General features: G+C 43.2%; 1 protein-coding gene across 1 annotated transcript; it reads right to left on the bottom strand.

The window, feature by feature from the left end:
- Nucleotides 1-132: 132 nt before the first annotated feature.
- SERPINC1 (serpin family C member 1) lies at nt 133-15,776 on the bottom strand. Its single transcript, XM_037825315.1, has 7 exons — nt 15,622-15,776; nt 9,849-10,218; nt 8,002-8,217; nt 6,992-7,129; nt 4,478-4,868; nt 3,514-3,578; nt 133-688 (listed from the first exon to the last, which is right to left on the bottom strand). The coding sequence occupies exons 1-7, from the start codon at nt 15,660-15,662 to the stop codon at nt 512-514; spliced, it is 1,398 nt and encodes a 465-aa protein (XP_037681243.1). The 5' UTR covers nt 15,663-15,776; the 3' UTR covers nt 133-511.
- Nucleotides 15,777-18,766: the final 2,990 nt, after the last annotated feature.

Raw genomic sequence — 18,766 nt, 5'->3', positions numbered from 1 at the left:
TGTGAATGAAATCTTGGCAACTTGGTTAGAAATCTGAAAAGTCTATTAATGTATACTTGAAATTCTGTTTGTATACAAAATGCATTTTCCTCTTTATTTTAACACTGTGTAAAAGAACATTATGCATGTGAGTGGTTTGAGAATTAAATGGTTTAATACTCAAATTTGAATCGCTTTTCTATACATAGATATTAATTTGTTGAAACTTTTTGGATTCTTTTAGTATGATGGGTATGCTGAGGATTCAAGCTACCCCCTGTCCTTTCAGATGCCTAAGGTCTGTGAAGATGAAGCAGTGACATATCCCCCTCCATTTTGACTTGATCCAGATGTTTTCACTGCGTAGAGATCAATTGAAAGCATCACTTTACCAAATCACTATCCTTTTCTCCTTTCGTTGTCTGTTTCAGGTGACAGTGTCCATTCATAATTGTGAGATGGGAGTAGTTGTATTTATTTTTACTTCTATTCACAAACCAAAATAGGACGAGATACAAAGAATAAGAACACTTTAGTTAACGCAAGGGTTAGCTACTCGACCCATGAAGATAATAGTGTTCAGAGCAACTTCCCTTATCAGAACCAGGAAGGGCTTGTTGGCCTTGAAGGTCACCCTGTTGGGGTTCAGCGAACGGCCGGCGATCCCGACTACGGTACTTGCTGCAGCTTCACTGCCTTCCTCGTTTACCTGCCATTCACATAGGAAACAAAACCACTACATTAATCTGCAGTTCATTTTAGGCAGGTAAATCATCCACCGACACAGCAATTCCTCAAAATGCTATTTTCCAGTAGAGAGTACACTGGGTCAGGTTGGGTTCTCTCCAGAACCCTGTTTTTATTCATCTAATGAATATTGATGAAAGCACTTGTGGTAGTTTGAAGACTTGCGCTAGATCATAAGTGCAAGGGTTCCATTCAGATGATCCCTGAACCAGAAATCTGGATGCATACGAGGTTGACACATTTCTGGCTGGCACCATTGTACTTGGCATTATGAGAGGATTATTTTGTACCAGCCACTAAAAGAGATTTTTGACTCAAGATCGGAGTTCTATAGTTGGGATGGTTTTGCTCTTGTAGTGGAGTAGCAAGGCACCAGATACAGCTGCCCCAAGGTACCACTCAGGACCTAACGCTTACGAAAAGAAGGTCCTCTGGCTGGATGAGATGAGTATTTCTTGGAGTAATAGACTGGAATCATAGTATTTAAATTTGGCTGTTAAGCAGAATCATCACAGATCTGATCTTCAGAGAATTGTATGTGGGGAAGTAGAATATCACTAAACAAACTCTGTCCCACTTCTAAATGAAAGTGCTTCAGAACCCTGAGCTTTGTGAAGCTGGTTGATAATGTCTCTCTCTCTCTTTCTCTTTTCCTCCCTCCTTCCTTACCCCTACCTTCCCACTCCATAGTATCTTATTTCATGATCCTTTTAGGGCTAGATTTATGAGCAGACGGGAGCTTTCACAAAACCAGGATTCTTGTATTCAAATCAGGCTCTGGTTTTTAATGGCTTTCCAAGAAATATACAATCAATTGGGATCCCATGTATTGAGTTCCCAAGGTTTTCAAGGAAAACAATTTTGTATATGGTCCTTTTGGACCCAGGAGGCTAAAATGGATTCAGACCTCTGCTTCTTCCTGAAAGTAACTCAAAGCCATCAAGGACGTCTGAGTTGACCACTTATATTTGGGTCCTAAGTAGAGGATTTTCAATGATAGCTAAAACCCCGAGGACTCAACCTCCTTTGTAGTCTTCCTGACTGAGTCTCCATAATCCATATTGAAGGGAGTGTCAGCAGTATCATTTTTACTTCCAAAACACCCATCCAGATTACTTCAGGAGGAGAGTTGAGGAGGGAGAACACTTGCCAGACCATTAATCTCATACTCATGCACCCTTATTCTGACCTCAGTACCTTTGATATACATCTCTACTCACACTGTTGTCCTACAGTCACTGACATCTATTATTCTACAGCTAATATTCCCACATTGAGGATTTTAGCACCTAGCTCATAGTCTTTCTGCACACTCCAACTCTTGCCGTAATTTGTCCTAGACAATTACAACACCTTAGTAAGAGACACTTTCAACATCCTACCCTCCATTTCTTTAATCCCATCAAACCCAATGAGTATTACATCTTCACTCCACTTAAGTAAACCAGACCCATGGCTATACCTTGGACTTACCATTTCTCAAAGTTTCTCTACCTTTGAAATTATTACTACTGTATCCTTCTCTCCGAATATAATCTGGTTTTCAAGCTATCACATTTCCTCACTGCCATTAAAATTAATTTGACCACCTCCTTGATCACTCCACTTTGCTCCTAACTACACATCTCTCACTGAGCTTGGACCCTAGGACTATAGTTACTAGTACTATGCTCTGAAACTCTTTGGCTACAACATCCTTTCTTCCTGATTTCCTCCATGTGTGACCTTTTCTAACATTGGTCCATCTTCTTTCCCTCATAGCCTGCCTGCCCCATATTTCCCCCCAAAGAATAGTCTTATGTCATGGTTCCCAAACCCAGCTGTGCATCAGAATCCTCTGAGGAGCTTTGTAAATACGCAGATTCTCAGCCCTATCCCAGAATCTCCAAAGGTCAAATTCCCCACATGACTAATGCACCTGGTCCTTTGGTCAGTATTTGTTTAAGAACCAGAAGTCCCACAGATTGTGCATAGTTATTACCCCAAAAAGGATTCCATGGACACATCAATTGGGGAAATACTAGGTTAAGCAATATTTAAGTTTTCTTCACTGTAGGGCTTCTCAAATTGCAAGATACCACTGTGCATTGTTAATCTCCCAGTAAGAGGATATACATTTATTTGACCACCTAACTTTTTGTTTTCTGCAGTGTAATCTAATGCTCTAGTTCTCTGGAACACACTTTAAGACACTCACCCAGCTCCCCTTCCTTACCTTCCATTTGCTTTTCAACCATTCCAATTAGGCATGTGCCTCCACTATTGTGTCCAAATTCCTCAGGGAGAGGTAACCTATGGTCACTTTTCAGTCTTCTTACTAGATGCTTGTCATTCTCTTAACACTTCTGCCTGGGTTTCCATGACCCTAACCTCTCCTGGTCCTCCTCCTTCCCTCTGAATTCCTTCCCAGTGGCCTTTGCTGTCTCCTTTTCCTCTGTGTCACCCTCTTCAAAATGTTGGTGTTCCCCAGGAATCCAGGCCCAAACAGTTCTCTTCCTATTCTATGTTGTTGACCTGCTGCTGGAGAGGTGGGGGGAGGGAAGTTAGAAAATTAGAACACAAGAGCTTCAGGGGAGGGCTGTGCTGAAGCAGGCCACAGGGCAAATGAGGCCACAGATTTGGATATCAAAGGACACGGAAAACATGCCTTTCACCACAGTTGTGTCTACTGTCTTTATACCATAAAAGCCAATGGAGCCAGAACTCCAAAGTTATAAATACCACAAGATATCCATGTATTAGCAGAAGAGCAGCATAGGAATAGAGAGCAAAGGAAGGTGGACTCACCTCAAGAAATGCCTTATGGAATGCATCTGAGACATAGAGGTCCTTCCGGCCTCCTGCAACGATACCTGAAAGGAAGAAAGACCAGAGAAGGCAAAGCTCTGTGATGTGGGAGAGGTTGGCTTAAACCCACAGGAGAGAATTCAGTTTGAATTGAGGCCCTTTTGGGCTTTTGTGGAAAATGGAAAGATATCTTAGACACTCACCTGATGACACCCCCAAAATGAATCCATGCTAAAAATGATAAAGTACTTTGGCTTGTTCAACCTGGTATCTATGAAATTAATCTCATGCTTCAGCTCTGGAGAGGAGTTCGCTCCTAAAGAAAAACTCATTCTATCTAGCAGGAATATCTTTCTAGTCTGGCAATATTTTTAGGAGAGGGATTGGTTTTCAGACCTGTTTAAAGATAGTCCAGCTGAGGACAATTCAATTGCCAAACACTGTAAACTTTGTTTAAAGAGATTTTAATGCATATTTTTAAAGTTTGTTAGGTTAGAGGAACCAAACTAACTAAACACCAATACTGAAGTATCATAACTCACAAAAAGTTAGATGTTTCTGTCCAAGTGACCTTAAGGACAGTATAAGAGCCCTTTGGAATGTCAGGCAAAGGGCTATTAAATATCAGCTATGCCTGTTTTTTTGTGACCCAGATGTCCCCAGATCTTAATCATGTTGGTCTCTTTGCTCTGAATTCCATCCAATCCCATCTCCTCTATCAGTTACAGACTCACAAGATGCCAGTACCTTCTGGGCCCATGGAGATTCTAGAGCAAACTCCCTCTTTTACAGACAAGGGAACTGAGGCCTTGAGAGAGGAAAGGACTTCTGCAAGCCAGCAGAACTAGGGTTAGAACCCAGGTGTCCTGACTTCGCTCTTTTCTATTCTTTCTCCTCCAACTCTTCTGCCTTTGATCAGACTACCTTGGGGGCAGAGAAGGAGGAACATCCTTCTTCTACTCACCTGGGAGCTTAGCCTTTTCAGGGCTGAACAGGTCCACGAGGCCCATGTCCTGAAGTTGCTCCTTCACACTGAAGCTGTCTTCAATGCGGAAGCGAGGCATGTGAGCCGCCAACAGCGTCTCTGTTAGCTCATCCAGCCACTCCTGCATCAACTCTGGGGTGAGCTCCTGCTCCACCTTTGTCAGGCTCTTTTCAGGTTTGGGCAGGATAAGCACCATGGTGATGTCATCACCCTTGAAGGGCAACTCGAGCACCTGGGTGCCTCCTGCCACACGCCGGTAGCGGAATTTGCCTTCCTGGTACATCATAGATGCTGAACACGTCTCCCCATCAGCCTTGTAAAACAATTCCTTCCTTGTGTTCTCAGGGCTGAACTTTGACTTCCACAGGCCCTGGAAGAAGAGGCCAGAATTACATCACAAGAAGGATAAAAACATCCATAGGAGAATATTGACACAGGAAACATTCACATTATATTATTATGTAAGATTGGAAGAAAATACATGACAAGTATTGTGTCAAGGTGATGGAATAATGAGTGTTTTTTTTCCCCTGTGTACTTTTCTCTATTTTCCAGATTTGCAGCAGTGGCATTTTGCTTTTATACTCAGAAAAATCAAAACTAAAACCACCAAACAACCTACAAGCCTCTTTGCAAGTCTCTTCTCAAGTTTAAATCTAACTAACTGCCTTTTGCTTTCTGCCTCCCACCAGCCTCTTCCCTGACGGCCATCCTACAAAGTACTGGTCTATACCCCAGATGAAGAAAGGCCAGAAACAGATGACAATCCCAGAGAGTTGTTGGCAAGCCCTGTCAGGCAGGGGGTGAGTCCAGGTTGACATCCTTTTCAAAGGGGGAGGGCCTCTGAGATATAAGACACCCCTTTGAAATTTCTGAGGTATAATTACCATTCCTTATCATTTTATGGCTCTTTGATTCGGGGACAAGTCATTTAACTCTTCTGATTTTAGTTCTTCATCTGTAAAATTAGAAGCTAGTGACAGCTAATGTGGATAGAGTGCTTACTATGTGCCAGGCACTGCCTTAAGCATTTTACATGCATTAACTTATTCAATTCTCTCAGCAACCCTGCAAGGTAGGTTTACCATCATCATCATTTTATAGATGCAGAAATTGGAGCATTGAAAGGTCTCAGGTAGCTTCCAAGGTCACACAGTTGGAAACAGAAGTCAGGATTTAAACTAGGTAATTCTTCTGAGGTGCCCACGGTCTTACCTGTGATGTTGTGAGGGTCAGGAGGCTAATAAGTAGCAAAGTGTTCTGTAAATGTTATAGGGCAATACAAATTGTGGAAATGCAACCTACTCTGTTCTTGGGGAGAGGGAAACCCCAAGAGACAGAGCGGTTGGCAACAGCAGTAACTGGCAAAATCCCTGGGGCCCATGGAGGGAAGCCTTCATATGGAGCACGTGTCAGGATGGGTGTGTGTCTCAGATCCACCAGATTTAAACTGGTGGCCCTCCTGAGTCTCAGTGATTTGTTTATTCCCACTTCCCTCTCCTCATCCTCCTTCCCAAATACAATCAAGCCAAAACAGTCATTAGAACTCTTGGCAGTGGGAGGAGGACTAGACTATCCTGATCAAATGACAAGGATTCTGCTAAGTCTGAGGTGAGTCTGTTACCTGGAGGTTTAGATGCTGTAGGCAAGGGGACCTTTGAGAGGCTGCTTCAGGTAATGGGGAAAAGCTCATCACTGAGGATTGTTGATGGATGCCGTCATTTTGTTCCAAATTTCAAAATGGAGTTAACCAGACAGCAGAAATTCTCTCATATATATATATGAGAGTTTATCACTGTTTTAGTTTTCCAGCTGCTAAAATGAATACCATAATACCATACAATGGGTCGGCTTAACAACAGGAATTTGTTAGCCCATGGTTTCAGAGGCCAGAAGGCTTGCCTCCTCTCTGGGTCTGTGTCTTCTGGCTGGCCAGCAATCCTTGGGGTTCCTTCTGCTTTTCCATTGTATAGCAATGCATATGGCAGCATCTTCTTTCTCCTCTGGCTTCCATTGACTTCTGACTTCTGGCTGCTCCCTGTAGCTTCTCTTTCCATGTCCAAGTTCCTTTGCTTATAAGGACTTCAGTCATATTGGATTAAGGCCCACCCTCATTCAGTTTGGGGGCACACCTTAACTAAGGACATCTTTAAAGTTCTTACTTACAAATGGCCTCATACTCACAGGACAAGGGTTGGGACCTGAATATGCCTTTTGCGGGGGACATGATTCAAACCCCAACAATCACCATGTACACATTGCAGCTGGGAACACTCTTCCCTGGGCCAGGGGCACTACCAGCCCCTTTGGGCCTCAGCACAGCAGACATGACCCTAATGGTTCTTGGCTCAAAGCAGATTTCCCTGTCCACTCAGTCATGCATGAACCATTGCTCAGAGAGGATCTACTTTCACATGCCCAAACTTCTGGTTGGTGTGGGAGATGGAAGGCAAGAGGAAATCCCCAGCATCTTTCCCAGGCCATTTTGAGTACCTTGAAGTAAATGGTGTTAACCAGCACCATGACAGTGAGCTCATTGATGGCTTCTTGGGGAATGACATCTGTGATACGCCCTTCAGTCTTATTGGCCACCCAGTTGTTGATGGTCACTCGGGACTGCTCTGCATTTTCCTAAGGGGAAGAGGAAACAAACCACCCACCATGCTATGCACCTAGCTTCTCCATTTACCCACGAGCATTTTATTTTGCTGACCATCCCTCTGCCCTTTCCAACCTTTGAGTTAAGAAGCCATCTCTCCAACCCTAATGGGTAAAAGCCTACATATCTAGTGTAGTGCTGTGAATCTTCCATATAGATAATACATATTAAACAGAAGAAAGTAAGGAAAAGATAGAGAAAAAGGAATAAATACAGAAATAGAAGGTGAAGAAAGGAGAAAGTCTAGAAAAAAGAAAACAAAAATATCTTCTCTGACTTTTGAAAACTTGAACTCATGCAAGTAAAGTTTCCAAAACGTATTCCATGTGAAGCTAATGAGTTGGGGGGAAGGCCCATGTAGTCAATGAGTTTGAGAAATGCTGATTGAATAACGTCAATAGATTTCTTTAGTGCAGGACTTCTCAGACCACTTAATCAGCTTATGTGCTTTATAAATCTCCAAGAGGAAAATATAATATGCAGCATACGCCAATTTTATTTGATCATAGTGACTTTTTTAAAAAATTAGAGAATTTTTTTAATAGAATGGTTATCTCCAGAATGGCCTTTAGTATTTATTTGACCTTATTGGATGAAAAGAAGAATTTATTGTTATCCTACTTTTTCAAAGACACCACTGCATTCTAAGCCCAGATGCCATTGAATGCAATGGCTGCTTTCTTAGGTTTTCAGCAAGAATAAGTATTGCAGGGGCACTGACTTGTGGTTCTCCCTCCACCAGCCCTCAGATAGCACAGCAGTGTTCATTTGGACCCTGCTCTCTACCTCCTCAATCTCAGTGTGGGAAGGTAAAAAATTGAAGTCAGAGACATCTGAAACTCACCTTGAAGTCAAGGGGCTGGAGCTTGGCTCCATATACTACCTCACTGATGTCCTGGTAGGTCTCATTGAAGGTAAGGGATTTGTCTCCAAAAAGGCGGTTGGCTGATATCAACTCAGAGGATTTGTTGGCTTTTCGATAGAGTCGGCAATTCAGTTTGGCAAAGAAGAAGTGGATCTGATCAGATGTCTTCTCAGAGATGGTATTGAACTTAAAGACCTGTGGAAGCCAAATGAAAATGGTGGTGGTATAATGGGGGGCAACCTACACAGGTGATGAGCACAATGCCAGTCAGCTCTGAACAGCCACTTCATTTATGAGCTCCTGCAAGCACACTGCCTGGCACAGCGTAAATGCTCATCACAGGTGTAAAATAAATAAGTAGATAAAAGAAAGAGAGAAGAGTGGGAAAGAGAGAAAAAGAGAGACTGGGATAGTATACCTAAAATCTCTAAAGGGCTCTGGACCAACACCCAAATGTTTTCTTCCTGAAATGGGAAAAGTCCTCCTGGTAGTCTGGGCAGAGAAAGGAAGTGAGAACCGTGTCCCTTCTTGTAACAAACACTGGAGTGCTAATGATGAGAAAGAAAAGGAGTGATTCTACTAGCAAGGGATTAAATGGAACTGGAATCAAAAAGTCTCAGAGTTGAAAAAGACTTAAAGGTCATCTGCACCATTCATTGCTACAGGAAGGTGTAATATCCCAACCCCCTACCATCACCATCACCATCATCAAGGCAGTATGAATGAGGCTACTCCATCTCCTTCCTTCCACGCTCTCTTTTCAGGCAACAAGAGGCCTCTTGGCTTTATCTGTTCTCTGCCTTTGATTTTTTCTGATTTTGCTTCAGTATGCACTTCCTTTGGGATGATGCCTTTGGCCAAAAACCTTGGTGCTGAGTTTCTCTTTTCTCCAGAGAGAGAAAGAGAGTCACACTCCTCTCACCCCACTTTTCTAACACATGGCATCTTGTTCATCTCTTTCATAGAAGAGGAGGAGCCAAAAGACATGCTTAGTTTATAAACAGTATTCTGCTTCTGCTCTTATTGGAAGACTCACACTGAAGATCTCACTTAAGAAGTGGGGGTTGTGGAAAAGTGCTTTCAAACCAATACCAATGTCTATGTAATTTACTGAGGGCCCAGAGAGGGCCCTTAAGCATTTTTAAAGCTATAGTTTCTTTTGTGTAGTGAAGGCTTCAGTTAAACTAACCCAGACAGCAGAGCAGAAGTGATGAGTTTCAGTGGAAATATGACCACTAGAGTAGAGGTAAACCTTCCTATGATCCACAGACCTTAGTGTCTAGAATTCAAGTAAATACTCGGTACCATGCAGAAGGACCTTATACCTCCCTGTTGGTTATCTTTGCTTCCCTAGTGTGATCCAACATAAAGAAAGCCAGCCAGGCACCCAAGCCATGGATAGATTAATGATCCAGATCTCAATATATGGTCCTAGACTCTTTACCCCAGGAGTCCATATGCCTGAGCTCACTAGATGGTAGCCTCCCCTAGGGCAGGAACTGGGAATTCCCACCTTGCGCAATGCCTGAAGCAGAAGAGGTGGTGAATGAATAAACATATAAATGACCAGATGAAAGAGTAAACATATAAATGAAAGAATCACTAAGAAAAGAAGCAGGACTTTTCCCATTTTAAGGTAGCCCCAAAGAGGAAACAGGTAGTAATTCCATGCCTAATTCTTAAAAAAAAAATGGTTTTCAAAGGAGATCACAACCCATAAGTAGCTCCTCTGGTGAACTTTACTGTTGGTTTAGGAGCCACTGGACTTATGGAAACCTGAAAGGTGGTCCCAGCAAGTAGGTTTGGCAGAGGACTTTGGACTGTACCTCCATCAGCTGCTTGAGGGTGTTGTCACAGGCACCCAGCTTGGTCATGGCAAAAGCTGTGGAGATACTCAGAGGTGACAGGAAAATGTTGTCATTGTCATCTTTGGAGTCTGCCAGGTGCTGATAGAAGGTGGTGGCAAAGCGGGAGTTGGCCTTGGACAATTCCCAGACCCGCCGATTGGTGGCCTCCGGGATCTTCTGCTCTGAGCCTTCATCCTCAGCTGCCTTCTTCTCTGGAGAGCGGTAAATGCACATGGGATTCACAGGAATGTCCCGAGGCTTAGCTGTGCAGATGTCCTCCACAAGGCCCCCATGACAGGTTGCACAGCCCCAGAGGCTGATGAGCAGCAAGGAGAGAAGACATACCTTCCTATAGGAAGACAAAAAGCTGAGTTAAGCTGAGCTGGGAGATCCCCTTCCCTCACTGCCTGCCACAGACTTAAAGCACAGGATTCAGCCCACCTGGTGTGGCCAGGAAGAGGGCCACAACCTTTGAACAAAGTACAAGGGCCCAGGTACATGTCAAGTTCAGGCCATTCTCACTGGCTTGGACATAGTCATGTTGGAATTAGAATCAACTACTGAATCGGTTGATGGTTACTAAAAGCATTGTGTGCTCAAGGCCCGATGTTGAAGTAATGGAAAAATAAGGAGTGCAAAGCTTTTGGTTGGTGAGATGTGACATATACACATGAAAAATAGGCAGAAAACTTTGATGCCCAGTGACAGGATTAGGGCACTAAATGAGCCATCTATCAAGTCTGCTTAGGGAAGGCCTCATAAATGGATGGAGTTTAACCTGGATCCTAAAGGATGGGAAGGATTTTGATTGAAGGAAAAAAGGGATTTCAGCAGAACAAGAAGGGCAGGAAGAAATAAATGGAGCAAAGGCACTACCTATGTGCTGAAGACACCCAAATCTCTAGCTCTAGCCCCACTTTCCACTGAGCTTCAGACCCACTGTTTGCTGAACAATTTCACCTGGATGCCTATGGGTTCCTTAGTGAGACATGTCCAAATGGAGCTTGCAACTCTTACCCTCAAACATGCTTTTCCTTCTGTGTCCTCCAACTCAATGAATGGGGCCCTCATCCACCCTATCATCCAATCCAGAAACCTGGGCATCACCCTGGATTCCTTCCTCTCACCCTCTTCATCCGGTCAGAACCCAGATTCCATGAATTCTACTTCCTTACTCTCTCCTACCAGTTATTGCTACTGCGTTCATTCAGGCCTTCATCATTTTTTTGTTACCTGGCTATATTAACAACTTCCAGACTGGTTTCTCTGCCTCCTGTCTCACCCATGTCAATCTATTCTCAATGTCATTGAGAAAGTGACCTTTCTAAAAGGTAAGTCCAGTCACATCACTCCTTTGCTTAAAATTCTTTAATAGTTCTCCATGGTCTTTACAATTAAGTCCAAAGTCTTGGAATGGCAAACAAAACCCTTCATGACTGGCCCTGGTTGACTTTCCAACCTCAATTCTTCTGCTCTCATCCTACATTCTAGCCATGGGCCATTGGAAGTTCTCCTAACTGGATGCTCTTTCTCACTTGCCCACCTTTGCACACATCGCAGGCTGGACTACCCTCCTTCCACTAGCATGTCTAGTGAACTCCCTTTGATCTTTAAGACTCAATTGTCATGTCTTCATGAAGCATTCCTTACCTGACCTCCCAGACCTGTTCTGTATTCTTGTGGAGCAGTTACTGGTTGCAAGCATTGTTTAAAAGCCTGTGTCCCTCATTAGACTGGGCCTCAATAAGGTAGGGTTACCTTTGAAGCCTTGTTTTCTCCTGAAGTTCTTGGCCACATTGCAGGCACTTAATAAATGCTTTTTGAATGACCAAAGTAGGAAAAGCCCTAAGATGAGCAAATCCAGGTTATATAGGGAACAGAGGGCACCTGCTGGGCAGGGGTGAAATTTTAGAATCAAATAAAGTGGATTTGTTGGTCCCACTGCCTCATTTTTACACATGAGGAAACTGGCTACTTAGCAGAACCAGTTCTAAAATCCAGGTTTATCAGACTTTCCACTTCAGTATTCTGTTCAAAACTGAGGGTGTGTGTGTGTGTGTGGGGGGGGGGGTTGTGAGTTGAGACCAGATTTTGGGGAACCAAAGGCGGTCCAAGGTTATAGGTTATAACCACAGTGTCCTTGGTTATAGGACGAGCCATAAGTGGTTTCTCAGCCAAAGACTGATGAGACCAAAGAGGTGTGTCTCGATAGATTTCTATGACCTGCCCCCACCCTCATTTCTCAGCCTGCCTCACGCCCATACCCAACATCATCCACACCAGACTTCCTTCCATTCCTTACTTCCACCTGGCCCAACCCCATCTCCTCTGCCTGCCTCCCTCTGGCTGACCCCGCCACATCCTGCAGTTCTCAGCAGAGTTGAATGAATGCCTGAAGAGAGTCTCACTAGAAGACGCCACAAAATGATTCCAGGAACAAGTATCTGACTTCTTAGATGAATAAGCTTCTTAGGGCCTCTATGATACTTGCTTGCAGTTTTGGTCAGAGGGAAACTGGAACGTGACACTTTAACACTAGGAAACAAGCAGAATCTCAGGTAATTGAGCCTTGCTGGATGACGTTCACGACTAGGACAGTGGAAGAGGACACTGTGCTTATGAAACAAACACCAGAACTTGCAGAAGGGCAGCTTAAGTAGAAATACATGTTTAATGAAATCTATGGACCTGAAGAAGGAAGTATGGTGAAGAGCTGGAGAGTAAAGAGAAGAGGGTAAACATAAGGTGTGAGGTTTTAAGTGTTTCCAAAGAGCACCCAACTGGGGGTGATGCCAATAATTGAAATGGAGATGTCAATGCTGGCCACATGGGCAAGACAGAGACGTACTGGGGGACTTGGGTGATCACGGATCCTACTGGCAGTATGGGTCTGTTTAGAACATTTGAAATATTCTTGATTTGTTGGACCAATAATATCATGAAGCAGAATCTGCTACTTTGGTCTGAACTTTAAGAAATGAAGTGACAGAATCTTGAGAAAAAGCAACTGACCATGCCATTCTAGGTTACGTGAGGCAAAGGGAAGGAATATTGGCAGGAGTCATGAGTACATTCCAGACTTGAAAAAAAAATTTATTCTGCCCCAGACAGATGCCGTAAGAGGAGTGTGGCTAGAAGAAAGGGAAGATAAAAATGTAAATTATGACAATATTGTCATTCCCAGAGAGAAGAGAAAGGGAAGGCATATAAAGACATAAATGGGGTCACATAAGGCACCTTTGACTGGCCCATCTTAAAAGGTCACATACCCAGATCTGACCCAGATCCAAGCGAGGTGAGACACAAGGGCTGGAATGAGCAGATGCTGATGGAAATCACAGGAGACAACAACGAGGGCTCAAAGCAGTAAGAAATGAACAAGGCAAAGAAACACCACTCTTTGGAGAAAGGGTGCAAAGTTGACTAAAACTCCATTTCCTCTAGAAAACTGATAGGGTAGAAAAAAGTTTGGAAGTTAAGGAAGTGAAATCCAAGAATTAGACTCAACTAACATTTTCTAAGTGCTGCTATGTGCCTGGTGCATGCTTGGCACTTTCACCTACAGTTATTTCTCATGCCAAATATGGGAGGAAGATGCATCTGGCTTCATTTTACAAATGAAGAAACTGCCCCAGAGGTACTGAAGATATTGCTCAAGTTCACTCAGTCAGGAAAGCTAGTCCAGTGCCTTTTCAGCTCCACCTTTCAGATCCCAGAGATGGTCAGAGAGAGGTGGCCATTGTTACGTGGGTTAAAGGTGCCTACCGAAACTGCAGCCACAAGTACAAACTAACTTACAGACAAGATGACAACATTAGTGATTTTGGAGAAATTGTGGAGAATGTGAGAGATGGTGAAGGACCAGAAACAGGTAAAATTCAGAAAGAGGGAAACTATTGACTCCAGTAACTTCATAGGACCCAATCTAATGCCAATCTTCCACAAACCAAAAGATTATTTAAAAGATGGTTTATGAACCCTTTAAAAAACTATATAATAATCACTAGCCATTAACATGAGTTCACTGAAGGTAAATTAAGCTAATCTCCTTTTTAAATTTTTTTGAATGCAATAACTAGATGGGCAGGTGAGGAGAACTGGACACCCAGTGAAGCAAACCAAGAGATAAAAGTCTTTTGTAATATCTTTGTAGACAAGACAGGGAAATGTGAGCTGTGTGTTAATACAATTAGGTAGATACATATTCTCCCAAGGTCCAAATGACTTCAAATTGAGGGACAGTCTCTAGCAATATGCCACTTGGCTCTGTTCTTGTCCTTGTCCCCATTACATTTCTTTTTATCAGCACTGTTGAGAAATGGAAGGCACACCTATCAGATCCTTGGCTGACACAAAGCTCAGAGGAAGAGTTAAGAAGGCTAATGACAATGTTGAAATTCAAAGTGATTGCAGCATGCTGAAGAAGGAATTAAAATCCAATAACTAAGTTAAATGTGACAGAGATAAATGTTTTTTAAAAATCGATTGTACTAATAAAGAGTACAGGATATTTGGCTCAGCATATGAAAAAGAGATTTTGTCTATCACCAGTTCAGTATGAGGCAACAATATGTTGTGGATTCCAGAAATACCAAAGAGACTGTACTTTTCCCTGAGAGATGTTCAGTGTCCAGACCTCCTAAAAAAACAAAGCAAAACAACAACAAAAACGAAAAACAGTGTTCTCCCTTGACTTCTCTGCTCAGGCCACAAATATCCAAGTATTGGGCCTGGGTCTGGACAATGAACATTAGGAGGGGCCCTGACAGTCTGGAGTGTGTCTGGAGGGGTGACTGGGGCGAGCAGTCAGGAAACCCAGGAGGGAGAAGGGGAGGCACCTTCCATGTTAGGCAAGAGCAGTGGGTGGCAGTTACGGAAAGGCAGACCTTGATTCAACATAAGGAAGAACTTTCTGGTAAAAGTAATTAAAGGAAAATAAAATGGACCTCTTGTGAGGCTGTGATGCTCCTGTTCCTTGTTGTGCCTAAGTGGAGACTGGTCAGACACTCATTAGTGATGTAGTAATAGGGGTTTCCTAACCTGGGTGGGAATCCACATCTAGGAATGCAAGAAGCACATTTTATATGAAGTACCTCTGACAGCCTTGTACAGGCAAGACAAGCAGGCAGGGCCCTATCCAGACCTGTCTCTGGGAGCACCACACCTGCTGCATGTAGGGCAAATACAAGTGGAGGCTGAGGGGGACCAAGAATGGCTAAGATGGGAGAGCCACAGGCCCACTTCTAACCTCCTGTGACAGCCCTGATCAAGGAGGGAGTACGTGTGTTATCAAGGGAGGGGAGTCTCACTGGGGTGAAAGGGAACAGGTCTGCGATCCTTTAGTCACAGTTCAGCGATCCTTTAGTCACAGTTCACTGAGATCTTGACGGGGCACGAACTGAGTCGAGGAACAAGCAAAACAGGTTGTTAGGAGGTCCCCATAGATTAAATTTGCTTTGTTTTCAGATGTTTGGACTGCCCTGAGTGCTGGCGCTTGGCACGGCATCTTTACATAAAGGGAGACATCCCACCTGTTTCTTGGGCTCTAAGGTGTGGCTTAGGGAAGGGCCTTACCCCAAGAGGGGGTTGGGAGGGAGGGCGCTTAGAATGACGTCTTCCAAACAAGTCTTTGACTGTAACCAGCAGAGAGAGGGCCTGGTCTTCTCGAAAGTGTCCCAGGTCATCTTTGCGAGTCCTTCAGGGGTCAGAAAACCCAGTAAAGACAGAGAAAAGGAAAACTCAGCCCTCTTACCTTTTTCCAGCAGCTATAGTTCCTTCCCCAATGGAAAACATGATCGTGAATCTGCCACAGGGCTGGGTGAGTGGAGATAGTGTGGTCTGAGGCAGTCTCTCTGAAAACTGGTTCTTTCCCCTAAATCTGACGGAGGTTCCAGAGGCTGTGGTGGGGGAGGGAACTGGTCAGGAGAGAAGACTGAGGTCAAAGGCTGATGACCAGCTCCCAGGGTTAAGCAAAGGCAAGAGCCCAGTGTTGTTTAATTAGTAAAGAAGTTTCAAAGTTCAGTCAGGCCCAGGGAAAGTATGGCCCATCTTTTCTGCCCATACTCCCTCATTCTCCCCTCCACTTGGAAAGAAAAGGAAAAGGGAGACATGTTCACAAATTTCAAACTTGGTCAGAGAATTACTTGACTTAGGAGAATTTTATCTTCGGTAGTTCCCCCCTCCCCCCACCCTGGTTAACCAAACCAAGAGGTAGAAATAGGTGAATATAATTGGCCAAGTTGAATGTTCAGAAACTTCTAGCCATCTTTCTGCTCAGTCCAATACCTCTTCTCTCACAGCTTTCTTTGGGGAAAGAAAGAGTTCACAATGTCTAATCAAAGGAGAGGGGAGAAGAGGAACTTTCCGAGACAAGGTGCTACCTTCAGGCTTTTGAGAGCTGAGGTCACCCTGACCCAGACCATGGTTGTACTTGTCATCCACAGACTGATCATTCCCCACTCAGCCCTGAAGTGATGGGATGTGGGGTACAAGAGCAGGAGCCTCAGGGTGCTGGTTGGGAGATACCTAGCAAAATTTTATTTGGCAACCAGCAGACAGTATGGGGCAGGCTGAAAATATACATGTAACTGCTGAAATACTTCTTAAAAAGCAAACAACCCAGCGTACATTTCATTGCGCGAATTGTTACTTTTACTAGTTATTGGAGAGCTTAAGTTAATTCAACTGAATGAGAATAAAAGACAGGTTTATTTATATTTCCCTTTTCCTAAATAGCCAAAAAGCAGTATCACAGGGATTGCTACAACAGTGTTCACAGGATAGAGCACCTTTTGTATGGTTGAAGACTCCTTGATGTTGTTATTTCAGTGGTGGTAATTCAGAGAATTCATTATTCTTTAGACAAGTAAGCCCTATCTAGACTGAATATGTCTAAGTTTTTGGATGATTCAGACCCTGGACACCTTGAGGAGTCCCATGGGCAGCTTGGACAGTCGTGAGGAATTGTCCAAAGGATGCCAGAATGCTCAGGGCCAATTGTTACTCTAAATTAAAGACAGTTGGAAAGTCTCCCATTCAAACACTATGTACAACAAATACAGGCGTGCTACCCTCTGCCCACAGGCACTGTCCTCAGGGCTAGGTATTCTAGTCAGGGGAGGCATGCAGCAATCACATAAAGAAATTTAAATATGAAAAATAAATATGTATATCATAAACACCGGTCAGTCAGGTGTTAAGGGCCATGGAGAATAAAAATAAAGCAGGGCAGGAGGATAGAAAGTAATGGGGGCATTGGGGGTGCCATTTTAGAAAGGATGGTAGGAAAGGCATCTTCATGGATTGACATAAGGAGACAAGAATGAAACGAGGAAGGGAGCCACATAAATATCTGCAGGATGAACTGTCTATATAGGAGAAACAACAAAGGTCCTGACTGGGGAGTGTGCTGTTCAGACCTATTGTTTTAGCTTGTAGGAGTCGTGAGGCTTGTACCTTGTAAAGAAGATTATAGGAGGGCAGGTGAGGGGGTCCTGTGAGAGGAGTGGTGGTGATCTGGTGAACATCTGCAGGAAAAAAGATGAGGGTGCATATACCACCTGACCAAGGAGTTAACTATACATCAGGGATTGGGTTTAATGTGTTCATTCATTCATTGAGCCATATGGACATTTAATTAACAAACATTTACTAAACGCCTATGTGTGTCAGGCATGGTGCTGGGTCTTGAGATATAAAGATGAATATGGTATGCACTTCGGCCCTCAGGGAGCTCAGTGCTCAGTTGGAGAACCCAGACACGTGGGTAAACATCCCAATTGATTCTCGGGTCACATGAGAGAAGTGTGTGTAGGGGAAGGGGAAAGGCATATAGGAGGGTCTGGTCAGTGGAGCTGGGGGAAGTGGGGCAGGAGATAATCAGGAGATGACAATGTTGTAAACACTTTGCAAGAATAAGACTTTAGTTTTTTATTTTAAGGTAACTAAGGTAAAACTTTTACAGAAAAGTTGCAAAATGAGTACAAAATATTTTTGTATACCTTTCACTCAGATTCCCCAAATGTTAATAACATTTTACCATGTTTGCTTTTCATTCTTTCTCCCTCTCTCTTTCTCTGTGTATATGTATATGCACATATTATTATTCTCTTTTCTATACTGTAATGCAATGTTCCTGAAAACAGCAACTTCCCCTTATATGGCCACAGTATAAGATCAAAATCAGGAAATTAACATTGATAATGTACTATTATCTAATCTATAAACCTTATTCTAATTTTACCAATTGTCCCACTGCTGATTGTTGTAGCAGTGGTTCTCAAATTTCTTGGTCTCAGGATCCCTTTATAATCTTAAAAATTATCAGTGATCCCAAAGAACTTTTGTTTGGTGTGGGTTATACTTGGTGTATTAGAAATTAAATCTGAGGAATTTTTTAAAACCCAAGAATACACAAAACACCTTTCATTAGCCACCAGAATGATGACATCATTACACATCTTGTAGCTTCTGGAAAACTATACTGTACATTTGTGAGAAAATGAGAATGTAAAGCCAAACAAGTCGTTATTATTAAAATAGTTTTGACTTCATGATGTACCCACTGAAAGGGTTTGGGGGATCCCCAGGTTCCCTGGACCACACACGACAACCACTGATTATAGCAAAAAATATATATATATATATTTTTTGCATTAGTTGTCTCTTGGGTCTTCTCCAGTTTGTAACAGGTTCTCTCTCTTTGTCTTTCAAAGAAATGTCTTTTTGGCATTTTTGAAGAGTACAGGCCGGTTATTTTGAAGAATGTCTTTCAAACTGTGTTTGCCTGAGGTTTCCTCATGATTAGGTTGAGGCTATACATTTTTTGGCGGGAATGCTACAGAAGTGATACAGTGTTCTTCTCAGGGATCACATCAGGGGGCAGATGATGTTGACTT

Source organism: Choloepus didactylus, chromosome 2 (assembly GCF_015220235.1).
Source record: "Choloepus didactylus isolate mChoDid1 chromosome 2, mChoDid1.pri, whole genome shotgun sequence".
Taxonomy (NCBI): Eukaryota; Metazoa; Chordata; class Mammalia; order Pilosa; family Megalonychidae; genus Choloepus; species Choloepus didactylus.
This window is presented reverse-complemented; position numbering and strand designations above follow the sequence as displayed.

Coding starts and splice junctions, on each gene's coding strand:
- SERPINC1 (XM_037825315.1), bottom strand. CDS start 15,662: ATGTTTTCCATTGGGGAAGGAACTATAGCTGCTGGAAAAAG. Junction 7,130..8,001: donor TCCAGCCCCTTGACTTCAAG/GTGAGTTTCAGA, acceptor TCTTCCCCTTAG/GAAAATGCAGAGCAGTCCCG. Junction 4,869..6,991: donor TTAACACCATTTACTTCAAG/GTACTCAAAATG, acceptor CTCTTCTTCCAG/GGCCTGTGGAAGTCAAAGTT.